This window comes from Geotrypetes seraphini, chromosome 11 (genome assembly GCF_902459505.1).
Source record: "Geotrypetes seraphini chromosome 11, aGeoSer1.1, whole genome shotgun sequence".
NCBI classification, from domain to species: Eukaryota; Metazoa; Chordata; class Amphibia; order Gymnophiona; family Dermophiidae; genus Geotrypetes; species Geotrypetes seraphini.
In genome coordinates this window covers 101,800,544-101,818,882 of record NC_047094.1, presented here as the reverse complement: position 1 = coordinate 101,818,882, position 18,339 = coordinate 101,800,544, and the positions used below count along the sequence as shown (strand labels likewise).

The 18,339-nt window shown below is 50.5% G+C and overlaps 1 protein-coding gene across 9 annotated transcripts in view; it reads right to left on the bottom strand.

The window, feature by feature from the left end:
* ZBP1 (Z-DNA binding protein 1) overlaps nucleotides 1-17,684 on the bottom strand; it is a 49,390-nt gene extending 31,706 nt beyond the window's left edge. For 4 of the 9 annotated variants that reach the window (XM_033914336.1, XM_033914337.1, XM_033914343.1 and 1 more), the window contains exon 1: nucleotides 11,761-11,813. In XM_033914336.1, coding sequence (XP_033770227.1) covers nucleotides 11,761-11,806 — 46 coding nt within the window. In that variant the 5' untranslated portion in view covers nucleotides 11,807-11,813. Of the gene's footprint in view, nucleotides 1-11,170; nucleotides 11,412-11,760; nucleotides 11,817-17,597 lie in introns of those variants that run through there. The other 5 variants (XM_033914338.1, XM_033914342.1, XM_033914345.1 and 2 more) reach the window with 4 other exon arrangements.
* Between the last annotated feature and the right edge of the window lie 655 nt (nucleotides 17,685-18,339).

The following is an 18,339-nucleotide window of genomic DNA, read 5'->3' as shown; positions in this document are numbered from 1 at the left end:
AAACAAGCCTTTTCCTGCAGGACAAGATGGGACGGGCTTTCTTTAGTTCCTTTCCTCCTGTAATAGACACTGTTGTCTGAGAGTTTCTGTGAAATGATATCCACTGTGTTTCAGAAGCACCTTCTTTCATCATATCGCAGTGTCAAATCTTGTACCTATTTGTCTGCCCCTACCCCCTGCAGGAAGATAAAGATGCTGACATTGAAATCTGCTATTTTTTTTTCCATTAAGAGACCCAGCTGGATTCATCATCTTATGTGGAATTGAAAAGATGTGCTAGACAAGGCCGCCCGTTGTCCAGTCTCACTTTTCAATTTATTTCAGCAAATGCCGCCTTAGGTAATCAGAGCATGGCCACCGATTCTGGTGTCCCAGAAGACAGGGCCTAGATAACTCACGCCTGTGAATGAATGAGGATATTCTAGTCGCATTTTAAGCATCCAGTGTTTAACTATTTGGAATTCTCTTTAGAACTGTGCCTATTAGATGCTGTTTTTAAACTCAGTCACTTCATGAATTATTATTACTGGCTTAGCAGTCCCTGTATTTTCTTCCAGTTTAGTGCCATACCCCTTTCTATGTAGGTCCAGGTATTTTTCCTCTGGGTTTGTATCCCTCATCCCTGCATGTACCTACTGTGCACTATAGTGAGATTCCAGGGCCAGAAGACAGGTACCAGGAGTCCTTTCAAAATTCTGTAATTACAGACCTTAAATCCAGCCACTAGATGTAATGTTTAAGTGATTATAACTCCCTCTTTCCAGAGATTGTGAAAGCTCCCTCTGCAGTCCTTACCCAGTCCCCACGAGCTCTGTCCCTGTTCCTGTGGACTCTGTCCTCATTTGCACAAGCCTCAAACACTTATATGATTTTTTTATTTAAATCTAAAGTATGATAAGGAACAATATTCTGTACAACTGTTTATAAATCTGTACAATATTCTGTACAACTGTTTATAAATCGCAAATAGAGCCTTCCATTTCTATCTGGTTTTGGGACAGCCTTCCCAAAGATTCAGTTGCCTGTGTTTTTACATCATCTGGGAAGATAATTAGATTGTCTTTTAGACATGGGTGTAGAAGAGAACCTCCTTGTAAATTGTAGGGAATGAACAGAAAAATAAATGTCTGTTAAATGTTAGAAATGTTCCTTGATGCCAGCAATGATGGATGAAGCTGTTGCAGTAACAGTAAGGTGTTTGAGCAGCTGGGCACATGATGGAAGGACGTTCCAGATGGCAGACAAGACACAAATGATGTCATTTAACAGTAGTTCATTGAAATTCAAAAGCAGTTTCTGCAGTTGTTGGGTTGTTTTTGTTTTTTTTAATCATTGAATTCAGTTGTCAGTTATCTAATATGTTACTATAACCCCTGCTTTCTCCTTGGCCAAGAAATCAAAAATTATTTTGCAGACAACTTCCCACCAGTACTGGAGGTCAGTGGTGGATTGGCTGGATGTTTTGCTGCAGAGCTGACAGAAAGGACACCAGGGAAGGGAGGAAGGGCCACTTCTGTCCCGGGACTTGAATATAAAGCACAGTTACTTACCGTAACAGGTGTTATCCAGGGACAGCAGGCCCAGTGGGTTAGTAGAGTGGGCAGACTTGATGGGCTATAGCCCTTTTCTGCTGTCATCTTTCTATGTTTCTATATATTCTCACATGTGGGTGACGTCATCTACGGAGCCCCAATGCGGACAGCTTTTCAAGCAAACTTGATTGAAGATTCAAGTTTGCTGTGCTGCACCACGCATGTGTGCCTCCTGCTCCACTAGAGGGTGCATCCCCTCCTCGTGGTCTCCAGTTCACATAACCAGCAAAGAAGCCAACCTCGGGGAGGAGGGCGGGTTGTGAGAATATATGCCTGCTGTCCCAGGATAACACCTGTTACGGTAAGTAACTGTGCTTTATCCCAGGACAAGCAGGCATGATATTCTCACATGTGGGTGACCTCCAAGCCAAGGAAAAAAAAAGGGACGGAGGGAAGTTGGCAATTTAAGAAAACAGATTATGCAAAACTGATTGACCAAAACAGCCATCGCTTCTGGACAGCGTATCCAGACAGTAGTGGGAGGTGAAAGTATGAACCGAAGACCACGTGGCAGCCTTGCAAATGTCCTCAATAGGCGTGGACCTGAGGAACGCTACCGAAGCTGCCATCGCTCGGACCTTATGTCCCGTTACCCGACCATGCAGCGCGAGACCAGCCTGAGCATAGCAAACAGAAATACAAGCAGCCAACCAGTTAGACAAGGTGCGCTTGGAAACTGGGCATCCCAATCGATTAGGATCAAAGGACAAAAACAATTGAGGAACCGTCCGATGAGACTGAGTGCGTTGGAGATAAAAAGCCAACGCTCTCTTACAGTCAAGAGTGTGAAGCGCCACCTCTCCAGGATGAGAGTGGGGCTTGGGAAAAAACACAGGCAAAACAATGGACTGATTGAGATGAAAATCAGACACCACCTTAGACAAGAACTTAGGATGAGTGCGGAGAACCACCTTATCATGATGAAATACAGTGAAAGGCGGGTCCGCCATCAAAGCCTGCAGCTCACTAACTCTCCAAGCAGAAGTGAGGGCAAGTAGGAAGATCACCTTCCAAGTGAGAAACTTAAAAGGACACTTATCCAGAGGCTCAAACGGAGGTTTCATAAGTTGAGCCAGAACCACATTAAGATCCCAAACCACCGGAGGAGGTTTGAGGAGGAGGATGAACATTCAAGAGACCCCTCATGAAACGAGAAACCAAGGGATGAAGCGAAAGAGACTTTCCATCCAGATGCTGATGGAAGGCGGCAATCGCACTAAGATGCACTCAAATGGAATTGGTCTTCAGGCCAGAATGAGATAAATGAAGCAAATACTCCAGAACCGAAGACACAGGGACTGACACCGGATCCTGACGGGTGAGAGGAACACCAGGACGAAAATCTAGTCCACTTCTGAGAATAGCAGAGTCTAGTCGAGACTTTCCGAGAAGCCTCCAACACCTCCCTGACCGCCTGAGATACAGGGAGAGAAGTCAGGGGGAAAGAAACCAAGCAGTCAGATGAAGAGACTGAAGATTGGGATGTAATAGCGAACCCCGACTCTGATAGCAGAGAGGGAAATACAGGGACGATCCGGGGAGTACATCCGGGAGCAGAAGAGAGGCAGTTTGTGATTGAGGGGGAGGCGAACAAATCTATCTGAGGAGTCCCCCACCTGTCGAACACCTGTCGCAAGACCTGAGAATGCAGGGACCACTCGTGCGGCTGGAGGAGGCGACTGAGCTTGTCTGCCAGACAGTTCCGCTCCTCCTGTATGTAAACCGCTCGAAGGAAGATGTTGTGGGAAATCGCCCACTCCCAGAGACGCAGAGCTTTCTGACAGAGGGACTAGGACCCTGTCCCACCCTGCTTGTTCACGTAATACATCGCCACCTGGTTGTCCGTACGGATGAGAACCACCCAGTCGTGAAGCAGATGTTGAAAGGCCACAGCGGCGAGATAGATGGCCCGAAGCTCCAGCACGTTTATGTGACAGCGACGATCCTCTGCTGACCACATCCCCTGAGTGCGGAGACCATCCAGATGAGCCCACCAAGCATACTCCGACGAGTCTGTGGTTAGGACCTTGCAGTGTGGAGGGGCGAGAAAGAGCAAACTTGTGGAAAGATTCGAAGAGTCGGCCCACCAACGGAGCGACCGTTGTAAAGAAGGAGTCACAGTAACGGGACGATTTATCGAGTCCCTGTCCTGACGCCATTGAGAGGCCAATGTCCACTGCGGAATCCGCAGATGTAGACGGGCGAACGGTGTGACATGGATGGTAGAGGCCATATAGCCCAGAAGCGTCATCATGTGGCGTGCTGAGACCGAGGGCAGCCCCAAAATTTGTCGACTCAGATTTACCAACGCCTCCAGACGCGGAGGAGGAAGGAAGGAATGGAGGCGAACTGTGTCCAGCACGGCCCCGATGAACTGTAGGGACTGAGAGGGGCACAGCTGGGACTTCGGAAAGTTTACCTCGAACCCCAGACTCTGAAGGTAAATAGTCTGTTGGGTCGCTGAGATAACCCCCTCCCTGGACGGAGCCTTGATCAACCAGTCGTCCAGGTAGGGGAATACCTGAAGACCCTGAGAACGCAAGGCAGCCGCGACCACCACGAGACACTTCATGAAGACCCGAGGCCAAAGGGGAGAACCCGATATTGCAGATGGAGGTCCCCCACCTGAAAGCGCAGGAACCTGCGACAAGCGGGATGCACCGGAACATGCGTGTAGGCCTCCTTCAGATCGAGGGAGCAGAGCCAATCGCCCTCGTCGAGCAAAGGGTAAAGAATCGGAAGGGAAAGCATTCAAAACTTTTCCCGCACCAGAAACTTGTTTAGGCGTCTCAAGTTCAGAATCGGGCGCAGGTTTCCCGTCTTCTTCGGTACCAAGAAGTAACGGGAGTAAAAACCCCGCCCCCGTTGACTGGGGGGACCACCTCCACCGCCCGCAGGCGAAGGAGGTCTCGAGCCTCCGAGAGAAGGAGGGACAACTGCGCCCGATTGGGAGGACACGCACTTGGAGGGCTGTCAGGAGGAATCTCCCGAAAGTTGAGTGAGTACCCTGATGAGATCACGCCAAGGACCCAGGCGTCTGACGTGATGGCCTCCCAACGAGGATAAAAGGCTCGCAGACGGCCCCCGATGGGAAGAAGGCCTGACGGTAGCACGGAGGGGGCCAGCCCCCGTCTGCGTATCCCGTCAAAAAGACAGGGATGGCTTGGCAGGCGCAGGCGGCTGGGATTTTGGTAACGCCCTAGGATGAGCCTGCTGACGCCGAGGTGGAGGCCTAGAAAAAGCCGGGGTGGATTTTTGAGGGTAACGGCGAGGCAGGCCCCGGAAAGGTCGAGAGGCGGGCGGCTTAGGCTTCGGACGAACGAGAGAAGCAAACAATCGCTCATGTTCAAGTTTCAAGTTCAAGTTTAATAGGTTTTTGATTAATCGCTTAATTATACTTCTAAGCGATGTACAGTTTAAAATTACATTTGTTGGGTGACAATACAATAAATAAACATACTTAAAAAAAAATACAAAATTACAATCAATTTAACATACTCATAACATTAGGTAAGGAGGAATGAAATACAAATCTTTAAAATAAAGAGAAAACATTAAGGGAGAAATACAGAAGGTTAACAAAATAACAAAATATAATAAGATAAAATTTAATAAGGTTGTAGGATATTAAAATTAGTTTTCAAAGGCATCCTTGAAAAGAAATGTTTTTAAATTACTTTTAAATTTTCCAAATTCCTGTTCTTCCCTTAAAAATATTGGAAGGGCATTCCAAGTCTGTGGTGCAGTAACCGAAAAAATAAATTGTCGTCTTGTATTTATAATTTTCAACGAAAGAATAGTCAATAGGTTTTGTTCATTAGATCTTAAAATTCTCTTTACAGAATATGGAATTAATAATTTAAATAAGAAAGCAGGAGTCTTATTATAGAGGGTTTTGAAGGTAATTATACAAAGCTTATACGTAATTCTATGAATAACTGGAAGCCAGTGTACATTTTTAAGAAGTGGTGTTACATGGTCAAACTTTCTAGATTTAGTTATAAGCTTAATTGAGGTATTTTGTATGATTTGAAGACGTTTTATTTCGTTTAACGCAATTCCTTTGAAAAGAGAATTGCAATAGTCGATTTTAGAAATTACCAAAGAGTGAATGAGAATATTAAGTGATTTGGAACATAGAAATTTAGAAATAGATCGAATTTTACATAGTCTGTAAAAGGTAGTTTTCATAATATTACTAATATGATCATGAAAATTTAGTTTATTATCAAAAATCACCCCTAAAATTTTAATATTATTAACTGATTGCAGGGGGACATTTTGAATAGAAATTGGAGTAACAAGAAGAAAACTATCTTTCCATGGAAAGAGCATAACATTAGTTTTTTTAATGTTAAGAGCCAATCTGTTTGTATCCAGCCAGTGATAAATTTGGTCAAGTTTTTCATTAATCGCTAAGATTTCAGAAGTATCATTATTGTTTAATGGATGCAATAGCTGGATATCATCAGCATAGGCAAAAACTTGAAAGCCTACAGATTGGCATAAAGTCATTAGTGGTGCAAGAAAGATATTGAAAAGTAAAGGCGAAAGAATAGATCCTTGAAGGACCCCATGTGCAGTCTGTGCAGGTTTAGAAGAGGATTCATTAAAAAGAACAGTAGAGGTACGATCAGTGAAATATGATGTAAACCAAGAGAGAACTTGATCTGTAACACCAATAGATTGAAGTCTACCAAGAAGAAGTTGATGATCAATCGTATCGAATGCTGCTGAAAGGTCAATAGAAATTAACAGCACCGATTGATGATGATCTAAGAAATATTGGATAGAAGTGGTCATGCCAATCAGTGAGTGTTCAGTGCTATGGTGCTGTCTGAAACCAGTTTGGTTAGGATGTAATACATTAGTTTTTTCTACGAACTCTGAAATTTGATTGAAAACAACTTTTTCTGTCAATTTTGCCAAAAATGGAATATTTGATATAGGTCTATAGTTGGATGGATCTTCATAGCCAATGTTTTTATCTTTGATAATGGGACGAATGTACGATTTTTTCCAGGCCATGTTCCGACAAGCGCTTCGTAGCCGCTTCAATAGTGTCATCAAATAGTTCCTTACCGACACAAGGGAGGTTTGCTAACCGATCCTGGAGGTTAGGGTCCATATCGACCAGACGCAACCACGCCAGCCGGCGCATGGCCACAGCAAAGGCAGCGACCCTGGAGGAAAGCTCGAAGCCGTCATAAGCTGCATGGAATAGGTGGAGACGGAGGCTCGCAAAATCCTCCAGGAGGAGGCCAAACGCCCCTCGGCGAGAGGCCGGCAAATCCGCCGTGAAAGCACCCAACAGCCCAATAAGATGTTTAAGATATGATGAAAAGGTGAACGTGTAGTTCAGCACTCTAGAGGCCATCATAGAGTTTTGATACAAACGGCGGCCGAACTTGTCAAGGGTCCTGCCCTCGCGACCCGGAGGGACCGCTGCGGAGACCCGAGAGGGGTGAGCCTTTTTCAGGGAAGACTCCACCAGCAAAGACTGGTGGGATAACTGTGGCTGCTCGAACCCCGGGCAGGGTACCGTCCAGTACTTGGACTCCATTTTAGAGGGAAAGCAGTCACCATATAAGGAGTCTCGAGGTTCCTAATAAAGGTCTGCCGGAGCACAGGGTTCAACGGCAGCCGGAAGGACTCTCGGGGCGGAGAGGGCATATCTAGCTCTGCCAGGTACTCCTTTGAATACCGCGAGTCCGATTGGAGGTCCAAGTCAAGGGCGCGCCCCATGTCCTGGACGAACCTCGTAAAAGAAGGACGGGACGTTCCCGTAGCCCCTTGCGGGGACGGGGAACGAGACCTCCGTCTCGCCGAAAAGGAAGGAGAAGCCTCCCTTGAGTAGCGAGGCTCCCGCTCAAAGCTTCGGTCTGACACCGGAGAAACGCTCGGAAAGCGCTCCGGGGTCGAGGACCTGCGTCGCCTTGAGGAGCTCCTTGGGGACGCCGCCGGGGTAAGGGGCACCGACCGATGCCGGGTCGGAGACCTCTCCCCGAACTCCCTCGGTGAAAGCCTGGAGCCTCGGACCGGAGCTCCGGACCGAGGGGGAGTCAGCAAAAGCCGAGGGTTAGCGAGGGACAGCTCAGTAACCCGTAGCGGTCCTCCGGAATGAGTCGTGGGGGAGTGGCCTCGTAACGGAGGCGAACTCCGGGCCTTTTTAGACAGTCGGCGGCCTGAGGTATTGAGGGGCTTTGATCGAGGTTTCACCCCGCGAAGCTCCGCAAGGGACGAACACCTCGAGCGCCTCGGCGAGGAATCAGTAGAAAGAAGAGAGGCGGCGAGAACGATGCGTCTTGCCCCGAGGGGCCTCGACGCGGGGCTCAGGCTGGTCCGGCGCACGCGCGGTCGGGGCCGGATGAAGGTGAGCCAGAGCAACGGACAGCTTCGTCGAGATCATCGCCCGGAGCATGTCCTGAAACACCGGCACAGACAGCATCAAGGGCATGTCCGACGCCGCAGTGCACTCCACCGAGAGCGATCTCGACTTAGAGCATTCCCGAGTGATGGAGGCACGGCCCGAGGACTTCGCCGGGACCGCGGGCAAGGAACTCCCCCCATGCCCGGTCGTCGTTCCCGAGGCTAGCTTCTTCGATGGTACGGAACCTAAGGAAGGAAGAGGGGACTTACCCGGAGCCGAAGACTTCTGAGAACTCGAGGCCTTCGGAGTCGAGTCCCGGGGCGGGGCCGAGGAACTCGAGGCCGAGGTCAAGGCCGGGGCCGAGGGTTGGTCAGCGGCAAAGAGATCCGCCATGCGGGCCCTATGTCGACGGAGCACCCGGTGTTGAAAAGTCGCGCACCGGGGGCAAGTCTCGGTCGGATGGTCGGCCCCTAGACAAAGGATGCACCAGCGATGCGGGTCAGTGATGGAAAGCAAATGCTCACACCGGGTGCACTTTTTAAAGCCGGTCAAAGGCCATGACATAGAAAAAATAAACAGGCCGCGGCCCACGACAACCCTGAGACCTCCGGGTCGCCCAACGAAGACAACTTCGCGACGAGCAGGAAAAAAAAATCAACTAAGTACGCGCACAGCGACTTCCTAGGAGAAAAAATAAGAAAATTGCGGTGCTAGAAGGCACTTTGGGGCAGAGCCTACAAATACAAGACTTCTTGGCTCCGCGGAAAAAAACGAACTGGAGACCACGAGGAGGGGATGCGCCCTCTAGTGGAGCAGGAGGCACACATGCGTGGTGCAGCACAGCAAACTTGAATCTTCAATCAAGTTTGCTTGAAAAGCTGTCCGCGTCGGGGCTCCATAGATGACGTCACCCACATGTGAGAATATCATGCCTGCTTGTCCTGGGATAAACCTTTTTTCCTCCTTTTTTTAGGGTGGGGAGGGGGGTTACCTCAGTTTCTATTCAAATATATACAGTACTATAAAATTTGTTTTTTGTACAGCTTCCCTTTTCAGAAGCTATTTAACAATTTTAACAGCTCAAATTAAGTTAGGCAGTAGAGTGCATTATGTTTGCAAAGTATTTAATGCACTGGCCTGCAACAGTGTGAATTTACAAACCGATTAAGAATTCCTTATAGGTTATATAATGCATCTTTCAACCCCCTCTCCCTCCCTGTGACAGATCACAGTTGACCCCTCCCTCTCTCCTCCAGGCGTTATGTAATTAGTGAACAGCCCCTACTCAAAGTGCAGCTCAGCCATATCCAGGTCCTAATATACCGTATTTAAACACCAAAGAGACAGTGGCGACAGGGGCATCCGGCAGCGCCACACCCCTACCCCAACCCCTCCAATCTTCACCGGCCACAAGCAGCCTCTTACCCTCGGCTTGTGACCGCCTCATCCTTCCTAATGACTTCTTGGTCCCCTGGAACAGAAAGTGATGTCAGAGGGAGGGAAGAGGCCAGCGCCAGCAGCTGGTAAGAAATACTGCTCACGGCTGGTGAAAATTTGACGAGGGGAAGGAGAAGAGGTGCTGGTGCCACTCCCCCCTCTTACTATGCCAGTCCCAAGAGTTTCCAAAAGGTGTGGGTAATTGCTTCCTCATGAATTTCCAGCCTGTTCTATCTTTATTCCTTTCGTTTTGTTATATTTCTTATACATTATCTCAAACAGCGGACTAACAGAGCTATCACAGCATTTCAACCCTGCTGTAAAATCTACTAGCAAGGCTAATTCGTTTCTGAACCGCATCTGCTCAGCAGGAACATTAGCTCAAAAAGGCAAATGGACAAATGATGCCAATTAAAACATCCCACAAATAGGGGCAATAAGGTTAAATCATTCAAAAATCATGGTTGGCTCCCTGAAGCAGGAACGAAACATGGCACGTTGGAACCTGCAAGCTATAAGATAAGTTTGTTCCTGCTTCTGTTAAGTCTAGGTGTTATTTGGAGACTGATGTGACAATCTGCCACAACGTCAATGTTTCATTTTGGATACATAGATCTTTCTAACATGTTCCTCTGTACTCTTCATTTCAGGTTGACTATGCTCATCACCCCAATGTGTTTGCCAGAGGCTAGAAGAGCAGCTCAGCACACCAGCTTGCACCTGGGCAAAGAGTTAATAATAATAATAACAGTTTATATACCGCAGAACCGTGAAGTTCTATGAGAATGATATATGTACCCTTTGTTTTGTTACTCTAGTATCCTTCACTTGTCTGTTATAACTATACCTGAATTACACCTGACTAGCTCTTCTGATGAATAAAAGGAATGTTCACAATCCTAACACGTTTCACACTTTTATTTTTCTCTTCCCTCAAATGAGCTCTAAACAGGTGCTGAAGATTTTATCACAACTTTATGTAATAGGCCTGGAGCAGTGGAGGATTACAAGTGATTTGAACCCACACCATCAGCACGTTAAGGCTGTCGCTCTAACCACTACGCCACAGTGAGATAGATCTAACTAGTGTGCCACCCCATATTTAAATTATAAGCGCGCAAGTTTAGCCCAAGTGGTACATGACTACAAATTTATACATTTGAAGTCCTTTTCAATTCTCTTTTGAATATGCAATGATTGGGCTGTGATGCAGTAGTGTGAGGGGGGGGAGGGGTAAAACGCGGACCTCACAGACCTGACGGATCTAAACCCACACGTCCTTAAAAATCTGAGGTCCATGCCACTTGTAGTTAGTTTCTGGTTCTGACAATTTAGCGCTGACGAATCCGTCTCAGCATAGGGAGGGAAAAGTATTAGGATCCGTCAGCACTACAATGTCATTAAGGACTGTCAGAGCCAGAAACTAACTACAAGTGGCACAGACCTCAGATTTTTAAGGACGTGCGGGTTTAGATCCGTCAGGTCCGCGTTTTACCCCTTCCCGTGTCGGGGTTCTCCCCAGTTATTGCCTCCATGATTCTGAGCATAAAATTTACCAACAGTTTACGTATCATTGATTCAATACATTTATAAATACTATTAAGAGTGATTTTCTTTCTGCAGCTAATTAAAACATCCCTGCAATGTCAGTCCCGGGACTTCCTGCAGCCAAGTAACACGATCACTGCCTCAGAGCTCCTAAATGTGACAAGCAAAGTTTTAGCACTAAAATGTCCCGAGGACAAGACAGTGACATAAAGTCATAAGGTACCTTTATGGAAAGGGGCCTCTGCCATCACCCGCCGGCCCTCTCCCAATGAAAGAAATGGGCTGTCAGATTTCGGGCGTGAAGCGATTTGCACGGCGAAAATAGAAAATGAAACCGCAGCCCTTATTGACTACTTCACGTGTTACGAACCGAAACTAGCAATGAGTGACATGGCGTTTAGGGCGCTGAGCCAAAGGCTTCATTTGGAGAACGAACCCGTGCAGCGGCTAGCCAGGGTAGGAAGCGCCCCCTCCCTTCCCCCCCATCCCCCCTCGGCCGGCCTTGGCTTTCCCCGGGAAAGCACGTCCTGGTCCCGCAACCAGGAAGTGATTTCAGAGGGGAAGCTAAACTAGGCTAAGGCGCCCCGCCCCCCTCCTTTTCCAGTCGCTAATTACCGACAGCCCAGGAACTGCCGGCACTTGAGCATTAAAAAAAAAAAAAAAACGCAAAACCGGGACCCCCTGACACCATGCCTCCCCTTCCGAGCTCCCCGATAACTACCACCACCCCAAAACAAAATCCGGGTGTCGGGGTCCCCCCCCCCAGCTCAAAGACTCTCCCACCACCCCAAAACAAAAAGCACAGTTACTTACAGTAACAGGTGTTATCCAGGGACAGCAGGCATATATTCTCACACATGGGTGACGTCATCTACGGAGCCCCAGCGCGGACAGCTTTTCAAGCAAACTTGCTAGAAGTTTCAAGTTTGCACACTGCACCACGCATGTGCTAGCCTTCTTGCCCACTAGAGGGCGCATCTCCACCTCGTGGTCCTCAGTTCCATATCAAGCAAAGAAAAGCCATCCCCGGGGAGGTGGGCGGGTTGTGAGAATATATGCCTGCTGTCCCTGGATAACACCTGTTACGGTAAGTAACTGTGCTTTATCCCAGGACAAGCAGGCATGATATTCTCGCACATGGGTGACCTCCAAGCCAACCAGTGAACGTATGAACCGAAGACCAGGTGGCAGCTTTACATATGTCCTCCATAGGAGTAGAACGGAGGAAAGCAACCGAAGCTGCCATCGCCCGGACCTTATGCCCCGTGACTCGACCCGAGAGCGGGAGACCAGCCTGAGCGTAGCAAAAAGAGATACAAGCAGCTAACCAGTTGGACAAGGTACGCTTGGAAACCGGATGTCCTACCCGATTAGGATCAAAGGACAAAAACAATTGAGGAACCTTCCGATGAGACTTAGTACGTTGGAGATAAAAAGCCAACGCCCTCTTACAGTCAAGCGTGTGAAGCGCCGTCTCACCAGGATGAGAATGGGGCTTCGGAAAAAATACCGGAAGAACAATGGACTGATTGAGGTGGAAATCAGAGACAACCTTAGGCAAAAATTTGGGATGGGTGCGAAGAACCACCTTGTCATGATGAAACACAGTGAAAGGAGGATCCGCAACCAAAGCCTGTAGCTCGCTAATCCGACGAGCGGGACGTGAGCGCAATCAAAAAGACTACTTTCCAAGTAAGAAACTTAAGAAGAGATTTGTCGATAGGCTCAAAAGGTGGTTTCATCAGTTGAGCCAAGACCACATTAAGATCCCATACCACAGGAGGAGGCTTGAGAGGAGGATGAACATTCACAAGACCCCTCATGAAACGAGAAACCAGAGGATGCAGAGAGAGGGAACGACCCTCGAGATGGTGATGGAATGCGGCAATGGCACTAAGATGCACTCGAATGGAAGTCGTCTTCAGACCAGAATTCGACAGATGCAACAGATATTCCAGCACCGAAGACACAGGCACCGAACTCGGGTCCAGGTGGTTCGAGGAGCACCAGGATGAAAATCTGGTCCACTTCTGGGAATAACAAAGCCTAGTCGAGACCTTCCGAGAGGCCTCCAAAATTTCCCGTACTGACTGAGAAACAGGAACTGAAGTCAAGGGGAAAGGAACCAAGCCGTCAGATGTAAAGACTGAAGATTGGGATGTAACAGCGAACCCCGACTCTGAGACAGCAGAGAGGGAAAGACAGGCAGAAGCAGAGGCTCCCTGACACTGAGTTGAAGAAGCAGGGAGAACCAGTGCTGTCTTGGCCAACGAGGCGCAATGAGAATCATAGTAGCTTTGGTCGATTTTAGATGAACCAGCGTTCTCAAAATCAGAGGAAAAGGAGGGAACGCATAAAGGAACCTCCCCTCCCAGTCGAGAAGAAATGCATCGGCCTCGAGACGGTCCCGGGAGTACACCCGAGAACAGTAGAGGGGTAGTTTGTGAGTCTCGGGTGAAGCAAACAGATCCACCTGAGGAGTCCCCCAGCGGTCGAAGACTTCGCGTAGAACCCGGGAGTTCAGCGACCACTCGTGCGGCTGGAGAAGACGACTGAGTTTGTCTGCCAGACAATTCAGCTCCCCCTGAATGTAAACCGCCCGCAAGAAGATGTTCTGAGAGACGGCCCATGTCCAAAGGCGCAGGGCTTCCTGGCACAGAGGCCAAGAGCCCGTCCCCCCCTGCTTATTCACGTAATACATGGCCACCTGGTTGTCTGTTCGAACGAGAACCACTTGATCGCGCAGGAGGTGACCGAAGGTCCGAGCAGCCAGATAAATGGCACGAAGCTCCAACACGTTGATGTGACAGCGACGATCTGCAGCCGACCATAGGCCCTGCTTTCGCAGACCGTCTAGATGAGCCCCCCACGCATACTCCGAAGAGTCCGTCGTCAGGACCTTGCGATGCGGAGGGACGCGAAAGAGCAAACCCCCGGACAGATTGGTAGAGTTGGTCCACCAACGGAGCGAGCGTCTGAAAGACGGAGTCACAGTCAAGCGTCGAGATACTGGGTCGCGGTCCTGACGCCATTGCGAGGCCAAGGTCCACTGAGGTATCCTCAGATGCAACCGGGCAAATGGGGTCACTTGGACCGTCGATGCCATGTGCCCCAAAAGCACCATCATACGTTGAGCCGACACTCCCTGCAGTAGCGAAACCTGCCGGCCCAAGCGGAGCAGTGCCTCCAGACGTGGAGAAGGGAGGAAGGCACGGAGGAGAACAGTGTCCAGCACGGCTCCTATAAACTGGAGGGATTGAGTCGGGCGCAAGTGAGACTTGGGAAAGTTCACCTCGAACCCTAGACCCTGAAGAAGCGTGATAGTCTGTTGGGTCGCTGAAATAACTCCTTCCCTTGTCGGGGCCTTGATCAGCCAATCGTCCAGATAGGGAAAGACCTGCAACCCCCGAGAGCGCAGAGCAGCCGCGACCACCACCATACATTTCGTGAACACCCGAGGGGACGAAGCCAGACCGAAGGGTAGTACACGGTACTGCAGGTGCAACTCCCCGACCTGAAATCTTAAAAACTTCCGAAAGTCGGGATGCACCGGAACATGGGTGTACGCTTCCTTCAAATCCAGGGAGCACATCCAGTCCCCCTCGTCCAATAGAGGATACAGAATCGGAAGCGATAACATACGGAACTTCTCCCTGACCAGGAACTTGTTGAGCTTCCGGAGGTCCAAAATGGGGCGCAAGTCCCCGGTCTTCTTTGGGACCAAAAAGTAACGGGAATAAAATCCCCGGCCCTGCTGATCGAGAGGCACCAATTCCACCGCCCGGAGGCTCAACAAGGCCCTGGCTTCTTCTATGAGAAGGGCCAACTGGCTCCGATTGGACGGGCACGCCCCGGGAGGCATGTCTGTAGGCTGCCTGGAGAAGTTTAACGAATAGCCCTCTGAGACGGTCCGGAGCACCCATGCGTCTGACGTAATCTCTGACCAAGCTCTGGCAAAAGCCGTGAGCCGACCCCCGATGGGGAGGGGGTTGGGCGACCTCGCGGCGGGGGCCAGCCCCCAGCCGCTCATCCCGTCAAAAGGACGGCGCTGGCTTGGATGCCCCCTGCGCAGCGGGCTTGGAGGGCCCCCCCCTACCCTGTTGGGTTGGACGTCGGGGTGGAGGTCTTGAAAAGGCCGGTGTTGATTTTTGAGGATACCGCCTAGGAGGCTGTCTAAATGGCCTCTGAGGTGACGGCTTAGGCTTCGGGCGAACCAGAGACGCCAAAGAGCGCTCTTGGTCAGAAAGCCGCTTGGTAGCCGCCTCTAAGGAGTCGTCGAATAACTCCGACCCGACGCAGGGTAGATTGGCCAATCGCTCCTGCAGGTTGGGGTCCATCTCGAGGGTCCGCAGCCACGCCAACCGGCGCATGGCTACCGCACAAGCCGATACCCTCGAGGCAAGCTCAAATGCGTCATATACCGCATGAAAGAGATAGAAGCGGAGTTGGGACAGGTTCGACGCAAAAGTGGCAAACCTATCCCTGTGCGAATCCGGGATCACCCCCTGAAAGTCTGGCAGATCCTTCACCATTGATCTGAGGTAGGAAGAATAGGCGAAAGCATAGTTGAGGACCCTCGTGGCCATCTGGGAATTAGCATATAGACGACGGCCGAATTTATCGAGGGTCCGACCTTCTCTCCCAGGAGGGACCGCCGCAGAGACCCTAGAAGGCTGCGAACGCTTAAGAGCCGACTCCACTAGGAGCGACTGATGGGAGAGCTGCCCCTTGTCAAACCCCTTAGGGGGAAGTGTCCGGTATTTGGATTCCATCTTGGTGGGCACTACCGCAACTGTAAGAGGGGTCTCAAGGTTCCGCAGCAAGGTCTGAAGGAGGACCTTGTTCAGCGGCAGGCGGGGGGATTCCCGCTGAGGGGCAGGAGAATCCTGTTCCTCCAAAAATTCTTTGGTATAGTGCGACCCCGCCAACAGGTCCACCCCCAGAGCCTTCGCCATGTCATGGACAAATTTAGAAAAAGAAGATGTCCGTGCGGGCGGAGAGGGTGACCGAGACTTCTCAACGGAGCCGAAGGGAGAGGCCTGGCGAGAATACTCGATCCCCACACCGGATCCCGAACCCCACGAGGCACGATCCCTTGACCTCGAAGGGGTTGGGGACACAGCCCTCCGAAGAGACCCCCTGGGGGAACCCCCCGGAGTACGGGGTACGGAGGCCCGTCCCTTCCGCCCCGGCGAGGAGGCACGGGAACTCTCCCGGATCGGGGACCGCAAGAGATCGGGGTTGTCGAGGCGGAGTTCCTCGACCCGCAAAGCCCCGCCCTCGGGCGTCGTCGAGCGATGACTCCTCCGAGGCGAGGCCCGAGACCGCTTGGCCTTTTTTAGGCGGTGCTTCGCCCTAGGCTTGCTCGAGGGCGACGAACCCCGGGAAGACCTCGGGGACGAGGACGAGGAGATCCGGCGTACCCGGCGCTGCTTGTCTCGGGACCGCACACTGACCTCAGGCTGTCTCACCGAGGTCGGATCCGAGGGAAGCGTCGAGGTCGAGGCCGAGGGAGCTTCGGCCGCTGAAAGGCCGGTGCCCGAGGCCGAGGTCGCCAACTGCGGGGCCGCGGAGACCGAAGGCGTCGAGGCCGAAGCTTGCTGCAGGGTCTCAATGGCCCCGGAGAGCTCCGAGGAAATCAAAGCTCGAATCAATTCCTGGAATGCCGGGATCGTGAGACCCGGAGGCAACACCTGGGGGCGCTCCGCAGAGGGCGACCTCAGTCTCGAGTATTCCCTCGGGGCTAACCCTTTAGACACCTTGGACTGGGCAGAGGTCGACGGTCCCGCCGACGAAGAGCCCGAGGATGGCTTCCTGGTCGATGAAACTGAGGAAGGAAGCGGAGACTTACCCGGGGCTTGCTTCTGCGAGGCAACCGGCTTCGAGGTAGCCGAGGGGTCCGATGCCGAGGTTGAGGCTGAGGTCGAGGCCGGGGCCGAAGCCGAGGCCGAGCTCGAGGCCTTCCCCGTCGGGGTCTCGACGGCAAAGAGATCCGCCATACGGGCCTTGCGACGAGTAAGGGCCCGTTTCTGGAAGGTGGCACACTTAGGGCACGATGCTGTCGGGTGATGGGGCCCCAAGCACCTTAAGCAGCACCTGTGAGGGTCAGTGATCGACAAAAGTCTATCACACCTACCACACTTCTTAAATCCCGTTACGGGCCGGGACATGGGCCCAAAACAAGGCCGGGAACAAACGAGGTTCCTCGGCCACGGCTACCGGGAGCCCCCGGAGCGAACGGAAGAATTAAATTTTTTTTTTTTTTTTTTTTTGAAAAAAGGGAGAAAACAAAGAAAGAAAACACAGATAACGCAGCGACCGTGTCGAAATTTCGCACACAGCCGCGGCGACAGAAGGCAAATCCGAGCACAATTATCCACAGGGCTTCTGGCTCCGCGGATGAAATTGAACTGAGGACCACGAGGTGGAGATGCGCCCTCTAGTGGGCAAGAAGGCTAGCACATGCGTGGTGCAGTGTGCAAACTTGAAACTTCTAGCAAGTTTGCTTGAAAAGCTGTCCGCACTGGGGCTCCGTAGATGACGTCACCCATGTGTGAGAATATCATGCCTGCTTGTCCTGGGATAATCCGGGTGTCGGTGTCCCCCCCCCCAGCTCAAAGACCCTCCCTCCCCTTTTTCGTACCCCGTACCTTTTATCGAAAATCAACACTGTTCTTGTTTAAAAATCAATAAAGAATTATTTAAAAAAAAAAGAAAATCAAGCACGAAGGCTACCTACTCCCGTCTTCCCTGAAGGGCCGTCTTTTCAAAAATGGCAGCCCTTCTGCATCCCGGAGCATCCTGGGATGCACTGGGAGGGGCCTAAGGTTTTGATTGGCTCACTCAGGTGCATAAAGTCCCTCCTCTGGGAAGGGTCTTAGATGCATGAGCCAATCTGGGCCTTAGGCTCCTCCCAGTGCATCGCACTGATTGATTTAGGTGATAAAACCCTTTCCCATAGGAGGAATCTTAGGCGCCTGAGCCAATCAGGTTCTTAGGGCGGTCCTAGTGCATCCCAGGATGCACCAAGGAGGAGGAAAAGCCACCATTTTGAAAAGGTAGCCCTTCAGGCTGTGGGGGGAGTAGGTATTCCTCTTTCCTGATTGTGGACAAAAAGTACAGCCTGGCCCCGCATTACCCGCTGATGTGAAATCGTAAAGTTCTAACATATCCTCCTACTTTTCTGCTTTTGTTCATTATCTTGTGTTTAGTTATAACATTCTGGTGTTGACCATAATCACCAAATCTGCCACAATCATGAGTCCAGTTTATATAGCAAAATATTTCTGGCAAGTTTATAGAAACTGAACAGGTGGGCACAGTATATGCTTATTTCTACCCTCGGGTCAATTTTCAGTATTCTTAATTCTCCTCTTTTCTCTCTCATATAAC